General features: G+C 42.5%; 1 protein-coding gene and 1 long non-coding RNA gene across 9 annotated transcripts in view; one reads left to right on the top strand and one right to left on the bottom strand.

Annotated features, from left to right (window-relative positions):
- hivep1 (HIVEP zinc finger 1) overlaps nucleotides 1-24,009 on the top strand; it is an 82,659-nt gene that overhangs the window by 54,354 nt on the left and 4,296 nt on the right. For 6 of the 7 annotated variants that reach the window (XM_026156777.1, XM_026156776.1, XM_026156774.1 and 3 more), the window contains 2 exons: nucleotides 14,034-14,087; nucleotides 18,198-23,974. In XM_026156777.1, coding sequence (XP_026012562.1) covers nucleotides 14,034-14,087; nucleotides 18,198-23,974 — 5,831 coding nt within the window. Of the gene's footprint in view, nucleotides 1-1,193; nucleotides 2,352-14,033; nucleotides 14,088-18,197; nucleotides 23,975-24,009 lie in introns of those variants that run through there. The other variant, XM_026156780.1, reaches the window with a different exon arrangement.
- Nucleotides 2,361-24,009, bottom strand: part of LOC113014986 (uncharacterized) — a 107,258-nt gene continuing 85,609 nt past the window's right edge. For both annotated transcript variants that reach the window (XR_003271039.1, XR_003271040.1), the window contains exon 3: nucleotides 2,361-6,750. This is a non-coding gene — a long non-coding RNA (uncharacterized LOC113014986). The remainder of the gene's footprint in view (nucleotides 6,751-24,009) is intronic.

Genomic DNA, 24,009 nt, shown 5'->3' with positions numbered 1-24,009 from the left:
CTGGCCTGGATAAATATTTATCTGATTTTCTGAACCTCTTTTGCGGCCAAACTGTAAAACCCTGAGAATTCCCCATAATGACTAATACAAAAATAAAGCAGAGGGAGCTTCCTCTTTTTTCCCAACCAGACCACAGTACAGTGAGGTTAAATGTGCAGGCTGGCGTCACTTAGGGAGACACTTTTGTCATTTAACTGCCCGGCTCATCGCGTTTATGTAACGCAGGAGGCCAAGCACTTGTTGGAAGTCTGCCTGCTGTGAGCGGGGTGAATCCCCTCCTTTTAACTATTGACTCTGGTCACTTTAAAAGCTCGGAGTGAGCCCTCCCACAGCGACCTGCAGGCTGTTTCTCACTGCGACCTTGCAGCTTTATCTCACCCCCTCAGTGTCCGTCAAGTCAGCTTTGCTCCGCCTTTGGGGAGCTTCAACTGAGCAACACAATTTGTTGTTGACTTAAAAAATCCTCACAAGATTCTGCAGTTTTCACGGCCATTTCCAGAATCTTGTTTTTTGTTTTTCGCCCACACTCAGCCTTGAATGTCTCTTTTTTTTTTAAATTTTGGAGTTGAAAAGAAAAACAAAATTGCCGCTGGGTGCCTCTGAGAGCAGCAGCGGTTTGCTGTTGTTTAAGGCAAAGTAGAGGAGGCTGTATTTATAGCTGGGACACTTCAGGCAAATGAAAGAAAATCGCATTTGACTCTGCTCTCCAAAGAGGGAAACTGACCATCAATCATTTCAAAATCACATTAGGAAAAAAAAGTCTAACCCATATCCCTTCAAAAACCATCACTTGACTTCAATAACTCATGATGGCAGAAGAAGGAAAGTTTCTCTGTGCTCATATGTGAACATACCAGCATGAATTTCAGAGGCCAGTCGACTATTTGAGCTGATTAGTTTAGATTTAGTTTCGTATTTACAAAATTGGTGTATCTGTCATAACATTTGAGAAGCTGAAACCAGAAGTTGCTTAAAAATGCACACATTGTTGATTCATTTCCTTTTAATTCGATTGTTTACTTTGGCTTATCCTGGAAACCTTGAAACAATATAAAGTCCTGTATCCAAAACACAAAAATATTGGCATATGTAATGTTAAAAACACACATTAGACAGCTTGTTTTTTTTTTTTTTATGTCTGAAGAGAATAATGTATTAGGATCTTTGTTAAATATCATCAAATGCATACACACTAAGTATTTCCTGAATAACGTGTGCGTAAAAGCAGAAGCAGTCTCTGCACAAAAAATCAAAACCATGGTGTCCTTAGATGGGGAAAAAAGCTCAATTTAAGACTCATGTAATACTGCTTCAAATGAAATTTAGGATTAAACACTTCAAAAGTTTCCCTCAGTGTGTTGATGTCGATATGAAAATGAACAGTGGTGTGTGAATGATATGCTTTTTAATGTGAAAAGGAAAAAAAAAACACCTCAGACTAACGTGCAGCCTCATTGTCAAAAAGGAACTGAAAGACTAAGGCTGTGATGTTTAAAAAACAAAAAAAGGGGGGGGATAAAAGCAAAGTCCTCTGGTAAACACCTCAGTCTTCTTTAGCCCGTGAGTGAGCTGTTAGGCAACCAGCAGTTGGCAGGACGCTTTAAATTCCTCCGAGACAAACAGAGAGAGGGAGGGAGGCCGAGAGAAGGATCCCCTGGAGGGTGCCAAAGCCGGTTTTAGTGACGTCAGCCGGCCTGCACTGTTGCTCTGTTTGGCCGGGCCCTCCCTTCCTCCTCCCCCCCTCTCCCTGGGCCTTACAGGAATTCCCCTCCTCGTCACATTATTCTGAGGAAACCGCAGGCAACGCCCCGTGCTGCTGCGCAGCCACAGCTGATAGGACGGAAACGCAGGCTTGTGACTGCTTGTGTTGACACAGACTTAAGTATGCACTTGTTGTTCTCTGCAGAGTCTCCTTCTGTCTCCTGAACAAAAGGAGTTCACATCAGCAGCGTCCAGCAAAGAAGTGAGTTTTTGTCCTGTGAAAGAACCCACTCGTCACGCTCTCGGGGATTCTCGGCAGCGTTTCCTGTTTACCCTCTGAGGTCAGAGGTGTGAAGTTTAGCTTTTGTGGGGGGGGGTCGGCGAAGGCTTGTGGGACACCTTTTCCTCAAGTCTGAGTCGTCAAAGCGAACGGCATAGACAGGAAGCAGTCAGTGAGCTGTCACTCATTCACGGCGCCTCTGTAATCAGCCAAAGTTGGGCATCGGGGCAGTCGAGCCTGAGGGATCCAGAGTGTGTTTGAAAGTTGTTTTTATCTTTGGATGTTGCTGTGACGGGAAGCAGCGCTGCCATCTGGTTTGATGTGCCACACTCTGTGCAGGATTGCAGGAAACACAGCAACAGATTGATGTGTAAGTCTGTGATGAAGTTTCACTTTTTCTTAACTTTGAAATGTAAATATGTCATTTCTAATCTGCGCTTAACTGTTTTGCATTTATGCCGAATGAAACCAAGTATTTATCTGACACGTTTGCTATTATTTTGGCTTTTCTCCCCCTCCTCATCATTGTTTTGCCTTTAGTCAAAAAATAGTGAAAACCCTGCACCACAGATTCTGCAAACTGGAGGTGACGTCTTTTTAAAGTGGTTAAAAATATTCTGTGGATTTCTTGTCATCTGTTAAGTAAATGTTGACCGCACACTGTGATGGCTATAACGTGCTTGCACCTTTGTGCATTTAGTTTGGTTATTCATAAGCCTCATTTAGCTTCCTGTTGCCGCTTGGAGGTATAGTTGGCGAATATGCTTATTTACTTTATTTCTGACAGGTGTGCGTGCGTAGTAAGCATATACACCTCGAACCGGCAGATGCTTGGCTTAGCATAAAGAGCGAAAACAGAAGGAAACGAAGTGAATCCGCATTATCGCACCACATTATCACACATTATCCAGCGTAAAAACAAGCCATCGCAAAACAAAGAAAAACAGACTGCTGCTCATTCTTCCTCTGCAGGACCAGTAACGTCCTAGAGCCTCTGCTGGCTGCAAATACAATATAGCTTTAGTGAGGATAAGAGGCGGTTCAACCCCAGTACACTGAACCCAAGTTTTCCTCATTGCATTCATCACAGTAATGTTTGTGTTTGTAAGAATGGCTGAATTGTAGTTAAAAAGTGCTCAGTGAGAGTAGAAAAGCACTTTATAAGTACCAGTCCATTTATTATTTACTGCTGACTGTACCAGCATGATTTGGAGAGGACGATACTGGTCCTGTGTGGAACTAACAATTATTTCCAGCTTGTTTTTCCCACTATAATTAGAATTAACCTCATACTAAGATAACTACCTGCTCACTTCAGCTTCAGATTTACTGTCCAGATGTGTGAGAGGTATTCATTTTCTTACTGTCACAACATCATCAAAATATTCTTTCATTTTATTCCTCCTGTTGATGAAATGCTCCCCTGCTCTGAACATTTGCCTGCTAATATTTTGTCCAAAAGTAAATAAATATATAATGCTCGGCATTAGTTATACTAAGTGAGTGTTTATGTCAAATATAAGTCCATAAACAGATGGGAAATCTGCAGTAATAATGACAAAGTAGCTCAAGAACAGCTGCTAAACTAACTAATATTCAGTTTTAATTCATTTCAAGACAAATTTAAGGAAGGATCATATTTGAAAAGCTTAAATTTGAGGTAGCGTGGTCTGCTCTGAGCAAAAAAAATCATAATGAGAATTGAATTAGGTGGGTTGATTGCATTAATCTGAATATTAAATGCCTTAAAGGTCTTTCAAAACCTCAAATTCTTATGGTCCCCCCCTTGCCTCCTACCTCCTCTCCTCCTCCTTGTTGCTTGTGTGACGCACGGAGCTCACCGTACGTGTGCAAAATTTATTTTCACGCTGAAGTGACTGAAATGTGCTTCCTGTCCCACACGGCCCATCGAGGCGTCGCTTGACGCCACATCGGCCGTCCGTCGCCAAGCTCAGTAAAGCGGAACCGCCGCAGCGTTGTTTCTTCTGTGTCACAGCCCCTCAGCAGCCAGGGGGAACTCGAGACGCTGACTGGATGCAGTTTGACATGCAGCTTGTTTTTACTTCCAGTTTCTTCTTTTTTTAGACTCCTCAAAGAAAGAAGTGGGTGTTTGTGTACAGTTGAGAGCTCGCTGCTAAATTTCAGTGACTGTTTCACGTCTTATGTGAAACTGTCGGGCTCAAACGGTGACATCAAATCCAAACTGAAAAGTTGCTCACAGTTCAGTTAAGGGTTTTTAAGGGTTTTTTTCCTCACAGAACAGGAAATGTGTGCTAGAGCTGAAACAATCAGGAATTGACTGATAACAGTTTGATTTGATTTTAGTGGTTTGAATGATTGAATAAGCATTTTAATATCTTTTCAAATGAATAGTTCAAACTTTACTTCCATATTTAAGAGTTTACATGGTGTCGAACATGAGAAGAGTTGTGTTGTTAGTTGGGGTTTGAGTGCTCTTATTGTGGTAGATCACCGTAGCTGCAGGGGGAAGCTGTTCCAGCTGAGAGAGCTCGGTCGGCGGCGAGAGCCAGACGGAAACTGGGAATACTAAAAGCTTCTGGTCGATGGATCGATGGATAAATAACCCGGGGCGAGCCCGTGCATGTGTTTTTATGTGACGAATAATATTTTAATACTAATTTAATGCTGATTAACCAAATCTCTGATGGTCCTAACGCTTTCTACGGCTGATTAAATATTTCTTGATTTCAGCTTCTCACATGTTAAATGTTTCCCTCGGTGTATTAAATCACTGTAAGCACGGTGTAAAGTATTAAGCTCTGGATGGCTCTAATGGAAATTTCTCACTAGTTTCCGATGCTTTCAACCCAACAATTAAGTGACGGATTTAAAACCCAAATGAATCTTTAATAGAAACAAAATGAAATAATTAGTCGCAGTCGTGTGTAAAGTAGTTGTTTCATTGAAATTAAATAGTGGTGTTATATTGAGAGTATGTTATATATAAACAGATTCAGCATATGAACAACAAAGTGGAATTTGAAGGCATAAGACGTGATTTTTGGTACTGGAAGTCTTCTGAATAGGACCGACCAATCAGCTTTGACTGAATGCAGGTGAATAATTTCTACAAACAGACATTGGCTGAAATAATGTCTTTAATCATTGGGCTTATTCTGATGTTGATTTATCTTTTTCAATTTTATCTGCTTTCATGGTTGGACTGCAAACGGTAACAGGAAGTCTTGACCAGAAACTTCAGCTGTTACACCCAAACCTGATTCCACTTTTACTTTAGTGCTAGTACGTCTACGGCTCTGCTGGGTTTTTTTGTTTGTTTTAAAACTCTGTAAGTTGAATATATTTTGTTTTTTGGTCTGGTTTTGTTTTAGTTCTGACACCTGGTTAAATTTGTGTTTCAATGCAATTTTGACTTCGCATTTTGGTTCAAGGGTTAAGGAACAACTTTTCAAGCTTTGACCAACAGTGAAACAAATCTGCAGAGATCCAGAGAAATCACAACTCTGCACGACTCAAATTTCTTTTTAAGATTATTTTTGAGCTTTATCTTTTTTGACAGTTTGGCAGCAAAGAGGGAGCGAGTGCATGGTAAGAAATGCAGCAAAGGGCTGCAGGCCGGACTCGACCCCTGGCTGCTGCCCCACAGCCATAAGTCATACAGGCATCTGCTCAACCAGTGAGCTAAACTGGTGCCTGTATCTGTCAATTCTTTCTATTCGTTTTAAGGAAAACCATAAACCGTAGAAACTACCTTGATTTTTTTTTTCTAAAGTAAAGATTAGAGGAAATTATTGGAATAAATTAGAAACAAATAATAAATCTGGGATATTAACTGCAGCAGCATCTTAATTTTCTTGGGTAGCTTGTTAATAATTTTTCTACAAAACGAGCTTGACACCTTCCGTGATTTGCAGCTGCGGGATGGAACGCATCATTTATCGTGTCTTGGCTTTGCGTTTGGAAGTCTGGTTCTCTCTCGTCTATTTTGGTGCATACAGCTTTTTGGGGGAGAAGGTTTTTAATGCGTGCGTGGACCGAAAAAGATAGAAGAGGATAATATTCACGTTCACGTTCATCTCCGCCCGCACCATTAAAAACCCCTACACATGAACACAAACACGCACTCTTCTACCCACCCGGTAGGTTTCTCGTTATATCAATTTTTCACAAGGGTGCCCACGCGGTCCCAATAATCAGTGGCCTCCAGTCTGCTGCTTCTTCCACCTACAGTTTCCTGCGGAGGCAGCAGTACTGTACCGATAGCGCACCAAACCTCTGTCTTTGTCTGTGTGCAGGAGGGAGGGTGTGATCTATTTTTCATTTGTTGACTGGGTGTTTGCAGCTTCATCACTGTGAGGATGCAGTAGCTTTAGCTCTTATTAGCATTATTTTTAGAGGTAACTAAGACAAGTGCACCTCTGTCACGGCATTGTTCAGCTTGTGTGTGTGTTTGCTGCCCTGTGTATAAGATCCTCATCTCTCCTCTCTTGATGGTGATACATTATTAAAAGCTGCCCGCCTGAAGCTCCAGTTGATGCCGGGGTTTTTAAAATATTTTTTTTAACTCTTACCTGCCCTGCTGCTGTCACTTCCACTCAACACGCTGCTCATAAACAACACGGTAAACAGCTCTACTCCTGCCTCCCTTCATCCACATCCCTTCCACCTTGTCGCCCCCGCTTCGTGGGATGTTTAGCAGACAGCAGCTGATCTCCAGGCTGCGGGGGGGGCAGGATAGGATGAGGATCAGCAACCTTGAACCACTTTTCCAAAAAACTGATGGCGCACTGCGTAAAATGTAAACATGAAGAGAAAATAATGATTTTAAAATATTTATTTTTAGGTTAAAAAAAACGTATTTGTTCAGATATAAATGGGGTTTGCAGAAGTAAAAACTGGGAAGGAGTCTCTGCTTTGACTCTGAGGGCAAACAGTCCCAGCAATTAAAACATAGCATTTCTCCAAGTAATATGCAAATAACAGCCACGTATCTGTGGTACACAATATAACTGAAGGAGTCAGAAAATCAGAAGGAATCTCTGTAAGGGACAAGTCTGTGCAAGCACTGGGACGGCTTTACGTTTGTAACCTGATTCTGCGGCTCACTCAAAAACCAGTAACACAGTCTGTTTCTGGATCTTTTCCTTGTTATTCGTTTTATTTGCATAGTAAACTTTTACTTTGCATGTGTGGATGCAGCAGCACAGTTGACCTCCCTGTGCCCCGGTGCAGCCACCGTTAATGCTAAAGGGTTCTCTGCTATTCAGATGAGGTTTGGTTTGGGTTTTTTTTCCATAAAATGACTTACTTATTACAGCAAGACATTTTACATACATCACAGCATCTGTATTAAGAGTTTATGTCCAGCCCGTAGCCCAGACCCACTGAAAACATTTATTAGGGAAAAAAAAATAGATCAAAGGAGGCAGTGAGATATTAAATAGTCAACATTTTGCATCTAGATGACTAAAAGCATTTACCTTTATGAACTACATTCATCTCGTCAACTTCTAAATGCGTACAGAGACTGCTTTTAAAGAAAACAATCGAGTCCAGTCTTTACAATTTTGTAAAATTCGTTTGTTATGAAATATTTCTACTTCATCATAAAAATAGGCTTATTTTATGTTAGTGTTCACCTGAGGCAGATCATTTTTAAAATGTATATACATAAATAAAATTATATACATTTACAACACATGCATTCAGTACATTACTTTCTTTTAAATTTCCTAATTTAAAAAAAAGATATATATCTCGTAGCCTTGCACTCAACAATCCTAGTGGTCTATCACACTTGGGGCTTGCTACCCAATCTCAGGTGGGAGTGATGATATCTCCCCCCTGACCTGTCGTCCTGGCTCCCCCTTGCCATAGCATGTGTGTGCAGTAGGCTCGCATGGGGGGGTCTAGCCTTAGGACCCTTACTGGATACAGATGCCCCAGGCGGGAATCAATTTTGTGACGCATATATATATATATATATATATATATATATATATATATATATATATATATATATATATATATATATATATATATATATATATATATATATATTAGTCCAATGATTAAAGACTGAAATTTGCTTAAATTTTTGGAAACCTCAAATATTTAACTGGTGTATCAATATTAACGTGCCAATAACCATAATTAAAATAATCAGTCCTAAAAAGAATGAAACGTGTTGCACACGCAGTATCACGCTATGCAGTTGAAAGGTTTATTTTCAAAGACCTGACTTAACGGCAACAGAGGAAACTGAACCTTCTTCAAGTATAAACTAAGAATCCGTCCAGAAATTTGATCTCAGAAATCAAGCAGAAAAACACTTTAAAGAAATTTTAACCCGCATTAGATTTTAGATTCGATTTTTGTCCCGAGTCTTTATGCTCTCTCCCTCTTCATCGGTGTTAGGTGTTCCCATCATTCTCTCTGTGTCTGTGCTTTTGTGTTGATTAGATTTGATAAAGTGAGAGGGAGCTAATGCGAGGAAGGGAGCGGGAGTGGCAGTCGCCTCGCGCTGAGCTGACTGGTGATGATGATTGACTGCAGGGTAATGGGACACTCAGTGCGATTGGGGATTCCTCTGCGCTTCCTCATCTTTTGTTCGGTCACTCAGGAAGCACAAGCTGTACTTCCTTCGAGTCGTTTCAGTCTCAGTTCTGCATTCAGATTGGCTCACCCTGCTCGAGACCGCCGGCAGGCTGTTTTCACGGGTGTGTCCGCGATGATAAAGAATGTGTCACGCACTGATGACAACCCTTATGGACACTTATTGCACCGGTCAGCTGCTGAGGACAGCAAAAACTCAGTTTCTCCTCTGGAGGAGACAAAGATGAGATCGACAGACTGCCTTTAAAGGTGACGGCGAGTTCTGCACAGCTCATGCATCTGCCAGCTGTTGTTATGAGTATTGTACGAGGGGATGCCCATGTTTAATAATAGCGTCATTGTCAAATGAAGCCATTCAGGGAGCGATCAGGATTCTGTAGAAGAGAAAATATTGTTGCCTGTACATCTGTCATTTAAACTATAATTACATAAAAGAACAAACCGGGCGTTTATCAGAGTTGAAATGGTTCCCTATTTGGCTGCAGACGGCTTTATTTCCTACAGCTGGTGCAACTGGCATGATTTCAGCCTTTCTGTCTATTAATCCTGCTCTAATCAGAGGGAACCAAATTAAAAGACTGTAAGGAGAAGCTACGTACAGCACAGCTGAAATACTAATTTCATTAATCTGCTAAGTAATAGTAATTAAAAAAGATGTTTATGTTGCCAATTTTTCCTTAAAAACAGTTCAGGAACCCATATTGTTGGAATTGGTATCAAATGAGACACAACTGAGAGCAGATTTCTAAATATTTTATGAGGAAATAAAGTAAATTGTGGATTTTGTCTGTTATCTAATCAATTAAAGGACAGATAAGCTTTGATTTCTACCGTATATGCCTGTTTTATCTCTCACTTAATGCTGACAATCCTTTCTTAATAATTTTTGCCAATAAATTGATTTCTTGGCCCCCTGAGCCAAATGTGAAACTGCCAGATTTCTTTTAAAAGCTGCACAAGACAAACAAAAGCAGGAACATTATCTAAACAGCAAATGTCTTACCCACAGTTACCTGAATAGGTTCAATGCTTTAGTGCTGTTTCGAAGCAGGACTGCAATAAATTGTTTTTAATCTCAGTCAATCTACTGTTTCTTTTAAATTGTTATTAATTCATGAATTCATTTACCTTTTTTAATATTATTTAGTTAATGATCTGTAAACAAAGCAGAGAAAACCAGCTGGAGGAAGGGAATGTGGAGTACCATATATTCCTTAATAAATGACTTAATTATGCATAAATGATCAGTGTGCTTTATTTGCTAATTAGCGTATGGTTGCTCAACTAATTATCACCATCGATTGCCCATTTTTACGGAGTTGGAAAATGTCCTCGTCTGTGAGTGAGCGCATGCATCAGTTAGTGTGAGGGTGTCTTTGATGGGTGTTTGATGGTAGCGTGTGAGTGAGTGTTTGCACAGAGCCGGGTGGGTACAGCAGGCTGGTGGAGGTGCTCGAGTTACATAATCCCAAACTCCCTCCCGCGCAGTGACAGCGAAGAGGGGGGCAGCTGCCGAATCCCATCTTGTCATCTCCGCTCTCCTTCTCCTCTTCCTCTCCTCTTTCCCGTTTGATCCAGCAATAAGCGCCCGCTGTCCTCCTGCTTCCTGCTATCATCCACACATCAGCTTCAGGCACTTCAGTCCACCTATCTGGATCGAACTATCACGGACACGACACCAACCGTTTCCACAGAATTTGTTTTAATTTAGTACCTCAGACGTGATTAAAAAGACGGCTCAAACTATGGTCCAGCAGCAGTTTTCGGGCTTCTCGTTGGTGTGCTGGTGTAGTGTCGCGCATACTGATGACACCTCAAACCCCTCGCAGATGCTGTTTTTGTGAAAAACAATTATCCCCCTCCCCACACGCACACATCTTTGATGCTATAACAGGGGAAGCTGAAGCCAAACTGTTGGGGCCATCTGAAACACGTGAATTTTGTGCATATGGCTGCCATGAAACGCTGCCACAGTGCTGTCGATGGCCGCCATTTGGCTCGGCGAGGCCCAGCAGGGAAGGCTGTTGAGTAAAATATGAATTTTTACAAGCTGGCAGTGACGGGAGGAGGGTGTATGAGCCTGGTGGTTATTTGTTGGCCAACAGGCAGAGGGACTCTCAGCGGGGATCCAGTGCCAGGGAGATGCAGTTGTGATGCTGCTCGATGTAGGGTGAAATGTAATATTATTATTATCCATTAGGAGGGTGGGGATCTAGTTTGACATAGGTTGTTTTTTTTAGAAGTTTAGATCATGTTTAGATCTGCAGCTCATCTGTTTGGATGGGCTTCCCCTCCTACCCAACACTCCTCCCCCCCCACCATAAGTGCAAGGTTGTAAACTCACATCAGGTGGGCGCTGGTATCGAAAGGTGTGAACGTTTTCTTTGCCGTTACGTCATCTTTGCCCTGGGGGTAACGGTAATCATATTTCCTAGTCATCGTAGACAGCACAGAGAGAGGAGTGGGCTGGAAGATGTCGAGCGGGGGGGGGGGGGGCATTAAAGATTTGTGGTTGTCATGACAGCAACCAGAGAGGAGACTGACTCCCTCGCCCACTAACCTCAGCCTAATTGACATGCACCCGCCCACTCGGGCCTCTCCCAGCCTGATCATATCCTGAGATATCACGTTTTATAGATCAAAGATCAGGAGTCGGCACCCTCGAGACTGAGGGTGAACTTCCATCTGCGTTTCGCTGCTGTCCTGTTGTTTCATTTGTAGGAGAACAGAACAACCTGTACATCTCTTTACAGTCATCAGCTGCACATCAGACTCCTTTGTGATTTAAGTAAGACAAAGTACCACTGCATGTTTAAGTTGCATATCGATCCATGGTCCACTAAATTATTAAAGCCTCTTGCTTACAGTACAGTCTACTTAAGCGCACCAAACTCCCAGGGCAGCAGCCCAATGTGCTTTGTAAGGGCGATGATCATTTTTTTGTGTTTAATGGTTAGAAGGAGCCAAAAGAATTGGAGTATGTACAGCACAGTGTTTTTAAAAAGCAGTTCAAGGATCCTACAAATAGTTTTTCTTCCCTTCTATGCTCTGTTTAAAACCACACTTGTAAGCAGTTGCCCTATAAGTGGCTCTGTCTGACTTTAATGTCCTCAAACTGTGTTGTTTTTTTGTTTTTCTCGCTTCCTTCAAATTTTGTGGTCATGTTACACAATGCAGCGCTCTGCTTTTCATCACCACTAACATTTTGTATGGATTCCTTTGTGCTGTTTTTGCTGAGGTTATGGTACAATTACACCAATTTTTTCTTTTAGATGGCACTGGGATGGTCGCAAAGCCCACATGTAGCCCTCACCCACACTACCTCAGCAACCCCAGCAGCCATAATGAGGCAAATATGAGCAACCCCATAATAATTCCCTGCTTGTTTAATAATTCGGGCGCTCTGAGTAGAATATTTTTCTCGTCCTTATTGAAGGTAGTGCTGCCTCGCCCCTTTCCATTCACCCACGCTGGGGTTTCCTGATCTTTTCCATGCTCCAGAGCTCGAATTCATGGGTGTCATTCAGCGCGAGGGGGTCGTGTTTGCAGCTTGTTATGTAAGAAGAAGAATATGCTCTATGATAGCTTACACTCCGCTCTCCTAACATACACAACCACTAATAAGATTTTTGGTGGGCAGTAATCACTTACGCCCTTGTTTGCCAGCGTGCTCTAATACGAGACATATGTATATCACGCTGTGTAGACTATGAAGCATATGCTCTCTGAAGTCTACCTCGGAACCTCCCGACCACTAAAATAAGCATTTATTATCTCAAATTGGTTTGCAGCAGCACAGATATTTACACGAGGAAGCCGTGACTCTGAGGGAAGCTTCGGGATCCTCTCTGTTTGGAGAAATACCGTGCCGCCTTCGTTGTCAGGAAAACACAGCAGTTCCTTTGCCTTTGGATGCCAAGGGCGTTCACGTGGTCATTTATATGTAAACAAATGCGTACCTCTGTCTTTGCTCTCTTTCTATCTACCATTTTGTTAAAGATGTGCAGATAAACAAACGCTCTACCCTCTCCTCGTGTGCCTCGGTTGCTGTGTTTCTGCTGGCAGGGTGCCTTTGTTTTGCTCTACAGCAGCGCAGGGGTGGGGACGCATTATGTAATTCGCGGCGTGTGCCTGGGATATAGAGAGGGAGAGAGACTGAGAAGGGTGTGACTATAGTAACACAAACACACAGAGATGATGACATAATCCCTGACCTCCTCTGTGGCCTGCTTGTGTCCTCCCCTCTGAGTATTCCCGGCATTGGACTGTAAATTTGGGAACCACAGAGGAACATCCTCTTTCACTCTCCATTAACATTTGTGCAAAATTACTCCCACCGGTCCTCAAGGACTCCGCTTGCACTCTAATGTCAGAAGCAGGGCATAGAAGTCTTTGTGGGTTTGTTTTTCCATCCAGTTTCCATGGATGGTTTGGGAAGGCACGGACATGCTACAGTAGTGGCCAGGCTCTGGTATTGTGTGTTGCATGCAGAATTTTACATTTTGCTTATAGAAGCCTGCAAAAAAAAAGTCAAATTACTGCAGTATCCAGGAAACAAAGCTGTCAAAACAGCTCAGAATATGTTTTGCATAATAGAAAGTGAGGAAAAGAAGAAAGAGCTGCTAATGGTCCATCAGATTTCCTGAAAGTAATGAGTTTGCACTTTCATTTTTCATATGAATTTTTTTATTGTTATGGTTTTAATGAATAAATATGTCTGCCTGTTGCTTGAACTTGGAGAAGAAGTCAGAGTTTTGAACATAAATTAGAAATAATGAGTGCTGGACACGTACTTTCATATTCTGTATCCTTCCTCACTCCCACAGCCAGTGGCAGTGACCCTGCAGGAGCAGGAAACCAGAGGATTTAACTCATCTCTTTGCCTCTATTCCACTGTGTATAACCCACTCACGCCACAACGAGCCAGTCTATATAATTAATATTGATTACAGTACTGCGTCACCTCCCACACATCCATATGGGTCATACAAAAACAGGTTCTTAACCTGCTGGATGTGGGTGATATGCTGTGACATATAGAAGAGCTGAATTGAATACTCTTGTGCCCCCCGAGGGGCGTAAACTGCAGTTAAATATGCAAATTGATCTGTGGGTTAGAGCGCACACTGTGATAATGACAACGAACCCACCTTATAGACTTGTTTGCAAACTTAATCTGTGTATCAAACACCCTCGTACTGCTCTTTTCTGTAAGTGGGTGTGCCTGCGTGATTGTGTTTTTGTGTGCGCCCCCCTTCATATGATTACAGTAGTTTCCATAATGGAATAGTGCACTCTCTCTGCTATGGAAGAATGTCTGTTTTTCATTTGAAAGACCTTCATCCTGCTGCAGCCGTGTGGGAAGCATCCCCAGAATCATTAGTTCATTCTGCACTGCCTCGACTGTCGAGCGCGCTGCTCTGTGCTGAAAATGGTTTCTGTTCTTGTGTTGCAGATAAAATCGAGGAGGCACAGAAAGAGCTTAAAGACCCCAAAGGCTCACAGAAAGGTAAGAGATCTCTTATCAAAACTTGCAATTTCCAGAGAACTGCGAGGAAAGCTCTCTCTTTCATTTTTAATGTAGAATATCTTCTCTTTCACCACCTCAGGGTTTAAAGTGAATTAAATAAGTAATTTAACCTAAAATAAAGCACAAGCAAAAAGCGCAAAATAAATGCAAAATCACTGATGTGGAAAGGAAAGATTATTACATCGGTCACATCAGTGAGGCACGGCAAGCACATTTCACCCAGAGGAAACCCAAAGTGCTTCAGGGTACGCGGGCAAAAACACTGAAAAAAATTATAATAAAAAAGTAAAAACAACAGTGATTTACTGTTATTAATATGAATAAATCCTGCATTTAAACAGGCAGACTCATTAAGGTTTTTATGGTAATAAAGTGCTTGAACTCATGTTTATTGTAAGAGGTACAGCTAATGTTAGAAAGGCTTGCAAACCTGATATAAGTACTGTATTTAAAGGTAAAAAGAGAGCAGAGGTAACTGCCCTTATAAACATCATGTGTGGGGGTTTTTATTTTTTTATTTTAGTGAAGACTGATGCATTTATCATGTCTTCTGAGCATGAAAGCAGATATTAGTGGCAGATGTTTATGTGGTTGCACAAAAATGTCCCATTTAAATTTTAAGGTTTTAAAAGCAATTAGATATTTAACTACCAAGTACTGTAGAGCTGTTGATGCTTCCAGGTTGGTGTGAACTTGTAATTTCTACCTGGTCTCCAGTGAAATGTGTGATTTATACTTCTGCAGTGAATCTATGTAGAGCCTACGACATAGCCTTTCACAGGTGTGTGACGCTGTTGCCAAATTCAGCCCCTAAACCACGATGGGCTGCCAGCGATCTGGTGGATGGAGTTTATTTATTTTTTTGTTCACGATCCATTCATAATCATGTGATAATGCTGCAGTTAAATTGAAATAAAAAAATATATATAAATTATTATTATCCGTCTCCTCTAAAGATGAACCCGGCAATTAAATTGGAGAATTGCGTCATCTACTAATCAGAAGATCAGGGTTTGATCCACAGCTCCTGTAGCCCTCTGTGTTGATTTTCTTTGGGCAAGATGGTGTTAGAGCGTGTACGTAAAGGGTAAAAAGGGCTCAACGGCAAAGAAGAGTGCGCTGTGTGCGCTTAAGAGGACTTTAAGTGCTCAGTAAGAGTAGAAAAGCGCTATATAAGGACTAGGGCTGCCACGATTAGTCGACTAGTCACGATTACGTCGACTATCAAAATCGTCGACGACGAATTTAATAATCGACGCGTCGTTTGAAGCTTTGTAAGATCCCAAAGACACAGGAATAAGTAGTAGGATTTAAGAGTGTAAAAACGGACTGAAACAGAAGATGGCAGCACTGCATGTACAAGGATGCCAGCTGCCGTTAAACCCCGAAGAAGAAGAAGCTGTATCCCAGAATTCATAGCGCAGCCCAGCTCAGTTTCCAACAATGGCGGCAGCTAGTTAGTTTTAACTTTACTCTTATTATTCTTTCTGGGTCACAAAATAAACGTTTAACATATTTTCAGGCGAGAATGTAGCTGTGTAAACCTCAAATATCTGCTCAGTTTATCAAGACACCACATATTTTCAAAAGCGCTCCGACGTTTTCGGAGACGTCTGTTACCCACTAGCTCGATAGCTAGCCGGGGGCTAGGTCACTAGAGCCGTGAGAACACCGGACTCCCGGCAGATCGTTTTCAAACCCACCACCGTCTTTCGCTACTCAGGTTAAACATGATATATGAGTCACTTAGATAACTTGAAATGTTATTGTTTGGCTTTTTTCAGTATTTTATTTGTTCCTGAGTAAATCGGTTTGGCTGAGATTAAAGTTATAGTTTTTACACAGCTGAATAAACGTCAAGCAGACAGCTGATTATCAGAAGTGTGAGATGCTCGAGAATTTACTCCGGTGTCCTGTTATATTTTAGATAGCAAGGAGTTTATTAAACTTCACCAAAACAATCTGCAAACTTCATTAAAATTTAATAAACTATCATCTTGTCTTTATATTTAGTTAGCACAGACCTTAAACACTTAAAGCTGTAAGCTAATGATAGTTATATAAGAGCAGATGCTGCTGGTGCAATAAGCTGTACGTTTTACGTCCAATGGATGATGATCTGATTAGTCGACTAATCGCAAAAATAATCGGTGACTAGTCAACTATCAAAATAATCGTTTGTGGCAGCCCTAATAAGGACCAGTGTATTTACCATAAAATGTTTCCTTTGTTTTGATCTGTGTGCATAAATTCTCAGTAATCTTTCCATTGTGCCCCGACTGAACACACGAACAGTTTCTTTGATAAGTGGACTGTTGTGTAACTACATTGAAATAGAAAAGCCAGTTTGACTAAGCTGTGCCTGAGAATCAGCCTGCTGTGCATTTTCCTTTTAATGACACTCAACCTTTGATTGAATCATCCACTGTAAATGGGATTGGGTGGTGATTCTAAACAGGGTATAAATATCTCAGTCCACCTCTTAAAGTACAGCAGGTAGTTTTATCACTGCCAGTAAGTCAAAGGGTAATCTCTTTGGCAACCTGCCTTATGAAGAAGTATGTCAATTGCCCTTGGTCTAGATAACTAAAGGATCGCCTTTATTTTACATTAAATATATTATTTTAATGCAGTTACAGGAACATAAGAGTGTTTAGAAATGAGGAGAAGGTTAACAAAAAGGGCTTCTTTTATCTCAGTGACTGTTAATGATGGAAAACTTGTGGTGAAGTCACGTCCCTTTTTTGAGAACTGGTTTGTGTAGTTTGGATGAATAAATATTGCCTTTCCCATGTCTTTTAGCTACAGTTTGTACAAAGATTGTTTTTAAGCATCAATTAGAAAAGGTTATTTTAAAAAACAGGGTTTGTTCAGAAGACCTTGTTATATTGATTGCATGGCAGTTTTAAAGCCTCTCTAGTTGCATGGTTGCGTGGAGAATGGATTTACTTATGTAAAGGGAAGCCCTTGAAAGAACCCTGAAGTCATCTTGGGAAATACCTACACAGGCCAGGAAACTGTGACAGGCTGTGACACTGCTACTCTTGTGCAACATGCCCATGAAAACACTTGCCTCAGTCATTATTATGGGACACCATTGCATGGGTGTGCCCTTTTTAAAACAGTGCACCTATTATTATAAGAATGCAGCTCAGTAAGCACGCAGATGTACTTTGTTATACGCTAGTTATTTGCACCATTTTCTGATCAGCCGAGCCTTCATAGGTCAACATTTCTTATCAACAAGGGCAAGAAGTGACTGTTACTTGCATAATAAAGCGTGGGTCTCTGTGGTATTAGTCACACAGCTAACGAGTGCGAGGGCGAAGTATCTTCACTGTAGTATACGTCTATCATTATCTAAATAAAACAAATTATCGATAAGCTGATGGAAAACAAAGTAGGCTGCAGAGAAAGCTTTCACAACTGGAATGTTGAAGCTCTCAAAAAGCTGTTTAAGACATATTTTTATATATAACAACCACAAATGTTATGTATTCGTTTTACAGTTGGATTAAAATGATAACACATGTACATGTAAATGTGCAGTATGATCCAGAATAGTGTCACTATTTGTCACTGGAGATAACACAGCTTATATAGTACAGAATTAATAGTAAAAGTAGTTAATTTATTTAAATAGTGGGAAATAAAGCAAAAACAGAACAGTCAGTAATTTTAATAGACTGCAGTCTACTTGTTTTATTGTTTCCAGTTGGAAGATGGTGCTGGTATTGAGATTAAAGTGTGTTTCAAACATTCTTCATGCGCTATAAAGGGGTAAAACAGAAGCACTGTAGTGTGTGAGCTGTTGATCTTTTTCTTTTCCTGTGTGCATTTTTGTTTTAGTTTCATGGAACAAGAAGAGTTAGTTATACGAAAAATATGATTTTCAAAATGGCATTAGAGTTATTTCCTGTGTCCAATAGAGATTACATTTAAACTCATTTTATAAGCCAAGGTTGTCAGCAGTAGAAGTTAATTTTTTCAATAATGTCATTTGTGCTAACTCTTTGTGGTAGCACTGGAAGAGAGGAGATGAAGGAAATGGTTATTATACCACCTTAATTATTGTCTCTGTCTCCACAGGGCTATCTGACAGCAGTCGAAGAAATGCGGACAGCATAAAGGGTCTTAAGAGGAAGAAGGTTGTTGCAGAGAATCAGCTAAAGAAAATTCCAAAATCTCCAGTGAAGAAGCCCCTGCAGTCAAAAACATCTGCTGAATCTGCTCTCCGAGGATCTTCGTCCAAGGAAACTCCGCATTCTTGCTCCTCCTCCTCCAACAGTCCTTCCCACAATCTTTCAACATCGCCCAGTGGAGAAAGTGACCAAAAGTATGCTCAACCAGTTGCAGCGTCCCCTGACAAGGGGTCATTTTCTGCTGAGGCTGAAAGGCTGAAGCAGGAAAAATCATCTTCTAGGCCACCATCGCTTGAGCTCACAGCTGGTGAGGAGGACACTCTGATTACTGCTAAAGGAACTCTAAAGCCTAAAGAAAGCAAAAGCCAAGACTCCAGCTTTGACGGAGATCCTTACGCCAACAGCGCTCCACTTGATGTTCTACTTAAGGCCATGGAGCCTGATTTTAGCACACTGGCTGAGAGGAAAGCCTCGATGCAGGTCACAGCCATCGGTAAAGCCAGTGGTGAAATCACAGCAATGCCAGGTGTCAATGTTGGTCTCCAGACCCAACCTTCCCATATGCAGACCTATTATATTGACAAACAGGGCAATGTCATTGGCATTGCAGCGCCAATACAGGGAAATCTACAAACAGGTCCACAGGGTACCGCTCCCCTTGCTACACCGCATTTTATGCCCGTTGCTTCCAATCCAGAAAATCCTAGCTTGCACATAAACTTTAATGCAGGACCATCTACTATAACTCATGCTCCTGTTCCCTCTGGCTCAAGTGCTTTGCCACAAAGCCAACCACCAGTTGTGCACACATGCCAGTCCCTCTCAGCCAGTGTTCCCAGCAGTATTCAGGTCCCAGTTACACCAGGCAGCAACCAAGTTCAGATGACCACTGTTATGACCTTTGGTGCTGAACAGGTTTCCAAAGACCAAAAGCCTAAAAAACCAGGAAAGTACGTTTGTGAATACTGCAACCGGGCATGTGCAAAACCCAGTGTGCTGCTCAAACACATCAGGTCTCACACAGGAGAAAGGCCATATCCCTGTGTTACTTGTGGCTTCTCATTCAAAACCAAGAGCAACTTGTACAAACACAAGAAATCACATGCTCATGCCATAAAACTGGGTCTCATTGCACGCTCCGAATCAGGAGGTGGATCGCTATCTCAAGAGTCTGACAAAACCACAGGAACACATTCAGAGGCAGAGGAGAGTGGAGACAGCGATGAGGAAGGTAGCACTGCCGACTTAGACCCCGACTCGTCACAAAGCAGCGTGGCTGCTTTGTCTGAAAACAGTTTACTGAGTGCAGGTGGAACACAAGCCAACCATGGGGAAGTGGACTTATCCGGTGTTTCTGACTCAGTCAAATCATCCCCAGCTCAGAGAGCTCACGAGCCTAAAGTAACAGCTGCACTCCCAAAAGTTGTTGTGTACCCAGTTAATGTCTCCCCTCTGAGGGCGGATAGTCCGAGAGTTACAGGAGCAGCACCTGAGCAAGCTGCTGCACAACGACAACGAGACTTCCAGACTGCCAGTCTGAGATCGAATATCACAGTCTTGTCATCTCTGAAAGGGGTGGATGGTGCAAATCCCTTACTAGAAACCGTCAGTGAAGATGAAGACCAACACTGCAAGTCTCCACTGTTAAGTGGGCACGCTCAGCTTCAGCGGCAACAAGCAACAGACTTTTCTCAGCAGCAACAGCCTAAGTGTCTACTTAGTCCACGTAGTTTGGGAAGCACTGATTCAGGTTACTTCTCACGTTCTGAAAGTGCTGATCAGGCCATGAGTCCACCCAGTCCATTTGTAAAGATAACTCCACCAGTAGATGTTGATATTGCCAAGAACACTCTTCCTAATGTCCCTCCTGTGGTTGCCTCAGTCATGCATGTAGCACATGAGCAGAGACCAAGGGCGATAGACGGACAAATGCGTCCACGATTAGAAGCCAGTGCACGCTCTTTAGAAGAACGAATTACAAAGTTGATATCTGATAATGAGATAGTAGTTGACAACAAGCAGCTGGACAGTGTAAAGCCAAGGAGGACCTCTCTTTCAAGGAGAGGTAGCATAGACTCCCCGAAGTCATACATATTTAAAGACTCTTTTCAGTTTGATCTTAAACCAATGGGAAGAAGGTCAAGTTCCAGCTCAGACATCCCCAAATCTCCATTCACTCCCACAGATAAATCAAAGCCAGTATTTCTTCTTTCTGTACCCCCCCAATACCCACCGATGGATTGTTTGCCAATAACAAGGAGCAACTCTATGCCTACTACACCAGGACACACTGCTCTTCCCCTTAATGTTGCTGCTGTCCCCCATCCTTTGCGCAGCAGCCAGTCATGTGATGACAAAATTAGTGCACTAAATGACGATGTATTTTCATCAGCTCCATCAACCCCAAATCCTGCAATGCATTCTCGTACCTTGGTCAGACAAATAGCAGTAGAGGACTTTTCCCACAATGAGAGACATGGTCTCCCCTCTGTTCGCTCCATGGATGAGGGCTATATCGGACAAAGCAATTCTGCAGAGCACATGCAAAGAAGCAGGTCTTTTGAACACAGTCAGGAAAGAAACAGAAAACCTCAGCAGACTAAAGGCACGATGTATGAGTGTGAAACGTGTCGTAACCGGTACAGAAAGTTAGAGAACTTTGAAACTCACAAGAAATTCTACTGCTCTGAACTTCATGGTCCAAAAAACAAACCAATGGCTGCCAAAGAAACTGACCAAGATGTTTTTCATGTTAATTTACAGCAGCCCATAGCAGGAGCAACCACAACTGGGCCAGGGGTACTTGATCAACAGACATCATTCAGGAAGAGGAGGAAAATGAAAAGTGTTGGTGATGAGGATGATCAGTCTCCAACTGATACTAGTGCACCTTGCTCTGTTAGTTTTGAGCTACCAGCAGTTCTGGCAAACAGGAATTTTCCTCACCATGCTGTAATAGTAGATATACAACCCAAAATCAACCAGCCAAAGCTACCTCAGATACAGCTTGTAGCAAGAGGCATTAATTCTCCAGATTCCAGACTTTCGCCAATACGAGAGACCCAGATCAGTACCCCTGCTAAAGGAGACTTGCAAAGGCAAGGCAGCGGCACTTCAGTCATCAGACACACCAACTCTCTCAGCAGACCCAATTCCTTTGAGACAGAGTCTATTGAGAGAATCTCTCCTGTTGATAGCATGGAGAAGGATCCCCTGAACAAACCCAAATCAGATGTGACATCTGGTGTCTTAACTGATGGTTACCATGAAACCATATCAAAACCTAAGAGCACAGATTATGGAAAACAAAGAAAGGAGCAGTGCACTGATAGGACAGTGGCACCAGTTGGTGAACACTCTACTCCTATCCATCAGTCTCGCCTTGTTCGTCAAAATAACATTCAAGTTCCTGAGATTTTAGTCACAGTGGAACCGGACAGAGAACATGAAACACAGACTGCTGAACCAGCAGATAAACCTGCAGATCAGTTCAGCTGGCCTCAGAGAAGTGAGAGTTTGTCAAAGCTCCCAGCAGAGAAACTTCCCCCTAAGAAGAAGAGAATTCGTCTGGCTCAAATGGATCATTCATCGGGCGAATCCAGTTTTGAATCGAGCCTCTCACGAAGCCTCAGCAGGGACAGCAGTCTTTCTCGTGGCTCCAGCATCTCAGCCTCTTTTGACAGAGATGAGCCATCTAGATCGGAGAGTCCTTCTCGAGGAGAGTGCGTTGGTAAAATTCCAGAGACTCAGTGTTTGCCAACAGCTTTCAACACCCTTGGTGTGCCTGGAATGATGAGGCGTGCCGCATCTGAACAGATCACATGTACTCAACCCTCTGTGGAGATTTCATGTGACTACCGCAGCAAATCCTTTGACTCTGGCAATGTATCTCCAAGTAGATCTCTGTCACCTGCTGGACAGCCAAAAAGTGGACAACTCTCCCAACTTTCCCAGGTGCCACTAATTGAAAGGAGACGGGGGCCATTAGTTCGGCAGATGTCTTTAAAAATTGGACCTGAAAGTCAGCAACCTGTTAGGAAAGCTGCCGCTCCTTTAGATAAACCTCTCATTGGAAATGTTAGCTCTTTCACTCAGAACAGACCCCAGCAGATTCACATTACTAGCAGGCGCGCAGTGCCTCAGCCCTTTGTCCTGCACACAGAAGAACCACCACTGCAAAAGAATGAGCAAATGGTGCAGAGCATTAATTTGGGTAGCCCAACTCAGCAGCCTCAAGTCCATGGCCTTCCACATCCTTGGCACCAAACATCAAGGGTTCAAATTTGCCAAAAGATACAACAACCACTAAACCAGATCTTGGTTTGTCGAGAGAACATCCAAAACAAACCAGCTGACACAGAAGAAAAAAACCATTTTGTGCCCAAATACCAACTACAGTGTCCAGCTCTGAGAACAGGCCAAACCTTTTCCTTCTCTGGCACACAGGGAGCTCAGATAGCCCTGCCAGTTTTAACAATACCAATTGCCAATCCGATTTTGAGCATTTCAAAATCATCTGATGTAATCCAAAATTTGTATGTAGCTCAACCCAGTCAACAGGCTGCAGACAGTAAAACACAGACGGTTGTTTTGTCGGGTGAACAGCGAAGAGAATCATTTGATCAAACCCAAGGAAGTGCTGTACCACTGCCACAGATCTTGATAACTCACGAGCAGATCCACCCTGCTCACTCTGTGCCCAATAAAAATAGTCTGTCGTCGACTCCCAGTGTGGAAAGTGATTTTCGTGTTGTAACAACTGCAAAGAAAGATAGGACTCAAGCTCAGACAGGAGGCCCTCATAACCGCACTGTAGAACAAACTCCTCTTGGGTCTTTACATTGCACGCAGAAACTGGCATCAGTAACACTATGCCCGCAGCAGGAACCCACTGCATCAAGCAAACGAATGTTGTCACCTGCAAACAGCTTGGACATCTACATGGAAAAGCACCAAAAACGAGCTAAAGATGAGCATGGTGTGGCCTGCCTCACCGATGGACGATCAGTCAATTATCTTAATTCCAAGATGTCGGAGGTGACCCGACAACGGAAGCTGACACTCGTTAGGCAGGTGTGCACAACTGAACCAGTGGACAGTCCCATTGAGACGGAGGCCCCACCTCTGCCCCAGGTTAAGTCAGATGGGGAGAAGGACTCAGAGGCTACTGATGATGTTAAACCTATGTCACCTGATGGTGCTGGGATAGAAAAAGATACAATAACTGTTATTCATGAAGAGACAGGCCCTATCCTGAATACTACACTTGGTAGCCAGGGAACCTCCATGCCAGCCAACAACAATCTGAAGCCTCAAGAAAAAGCTGAGGAACAGAGGTGGACTCCAGCCAAATCCCCAATTAGGCCCTCCAGTTTCCACGGTGGTCAAGTGAAATTGACCACATCTGTGTCTGTGGTTAACACAAAAGACAGCCACCGCCTGTCTTTCCCCAGCCTGAAGACCACCACCACTTTCACATGGTGTTTTTTGATGAAAAGGAAACCTCTCCATGTTCAACAGACCGACCTGAAGACTTCAGCATACGCTACCTGGACAGCCAAACCCAACAACCCTAACCCACTGGGGTTGCCTACCAAGGTGGTCATGTCTTTGTTTGACTCCAAGCAGAGCTCCAAGAAAATACACTACACATCAGCCATAAAAACAAGTGGGAAATCGGACATCTTGTCTTACTCAGGCAAGCTGAAGGATGTCATGCCCAGGGTAAGACTAACTTTCTGCAAAGTCTGAAATATCAT

Source organism: Astatotilapia calliptera, chromosome 22 (genome assembly GCF_900246225.1).
Source record: "Astatotilapia calliptera chromosome 22, fAstCal1.2, whole genome shotgun sequence".
In the NCBI taxonomy this organism is placed as follows: Eukaryota; Metazoa; Chordata; class Actinopteri; order Cichliformes; family Cichlidae; genus Astatotilapia; species Astatotilapia calliptera.
This window is presented reverse-complemented; position numbering and strand designations above follow the sequence as displayed.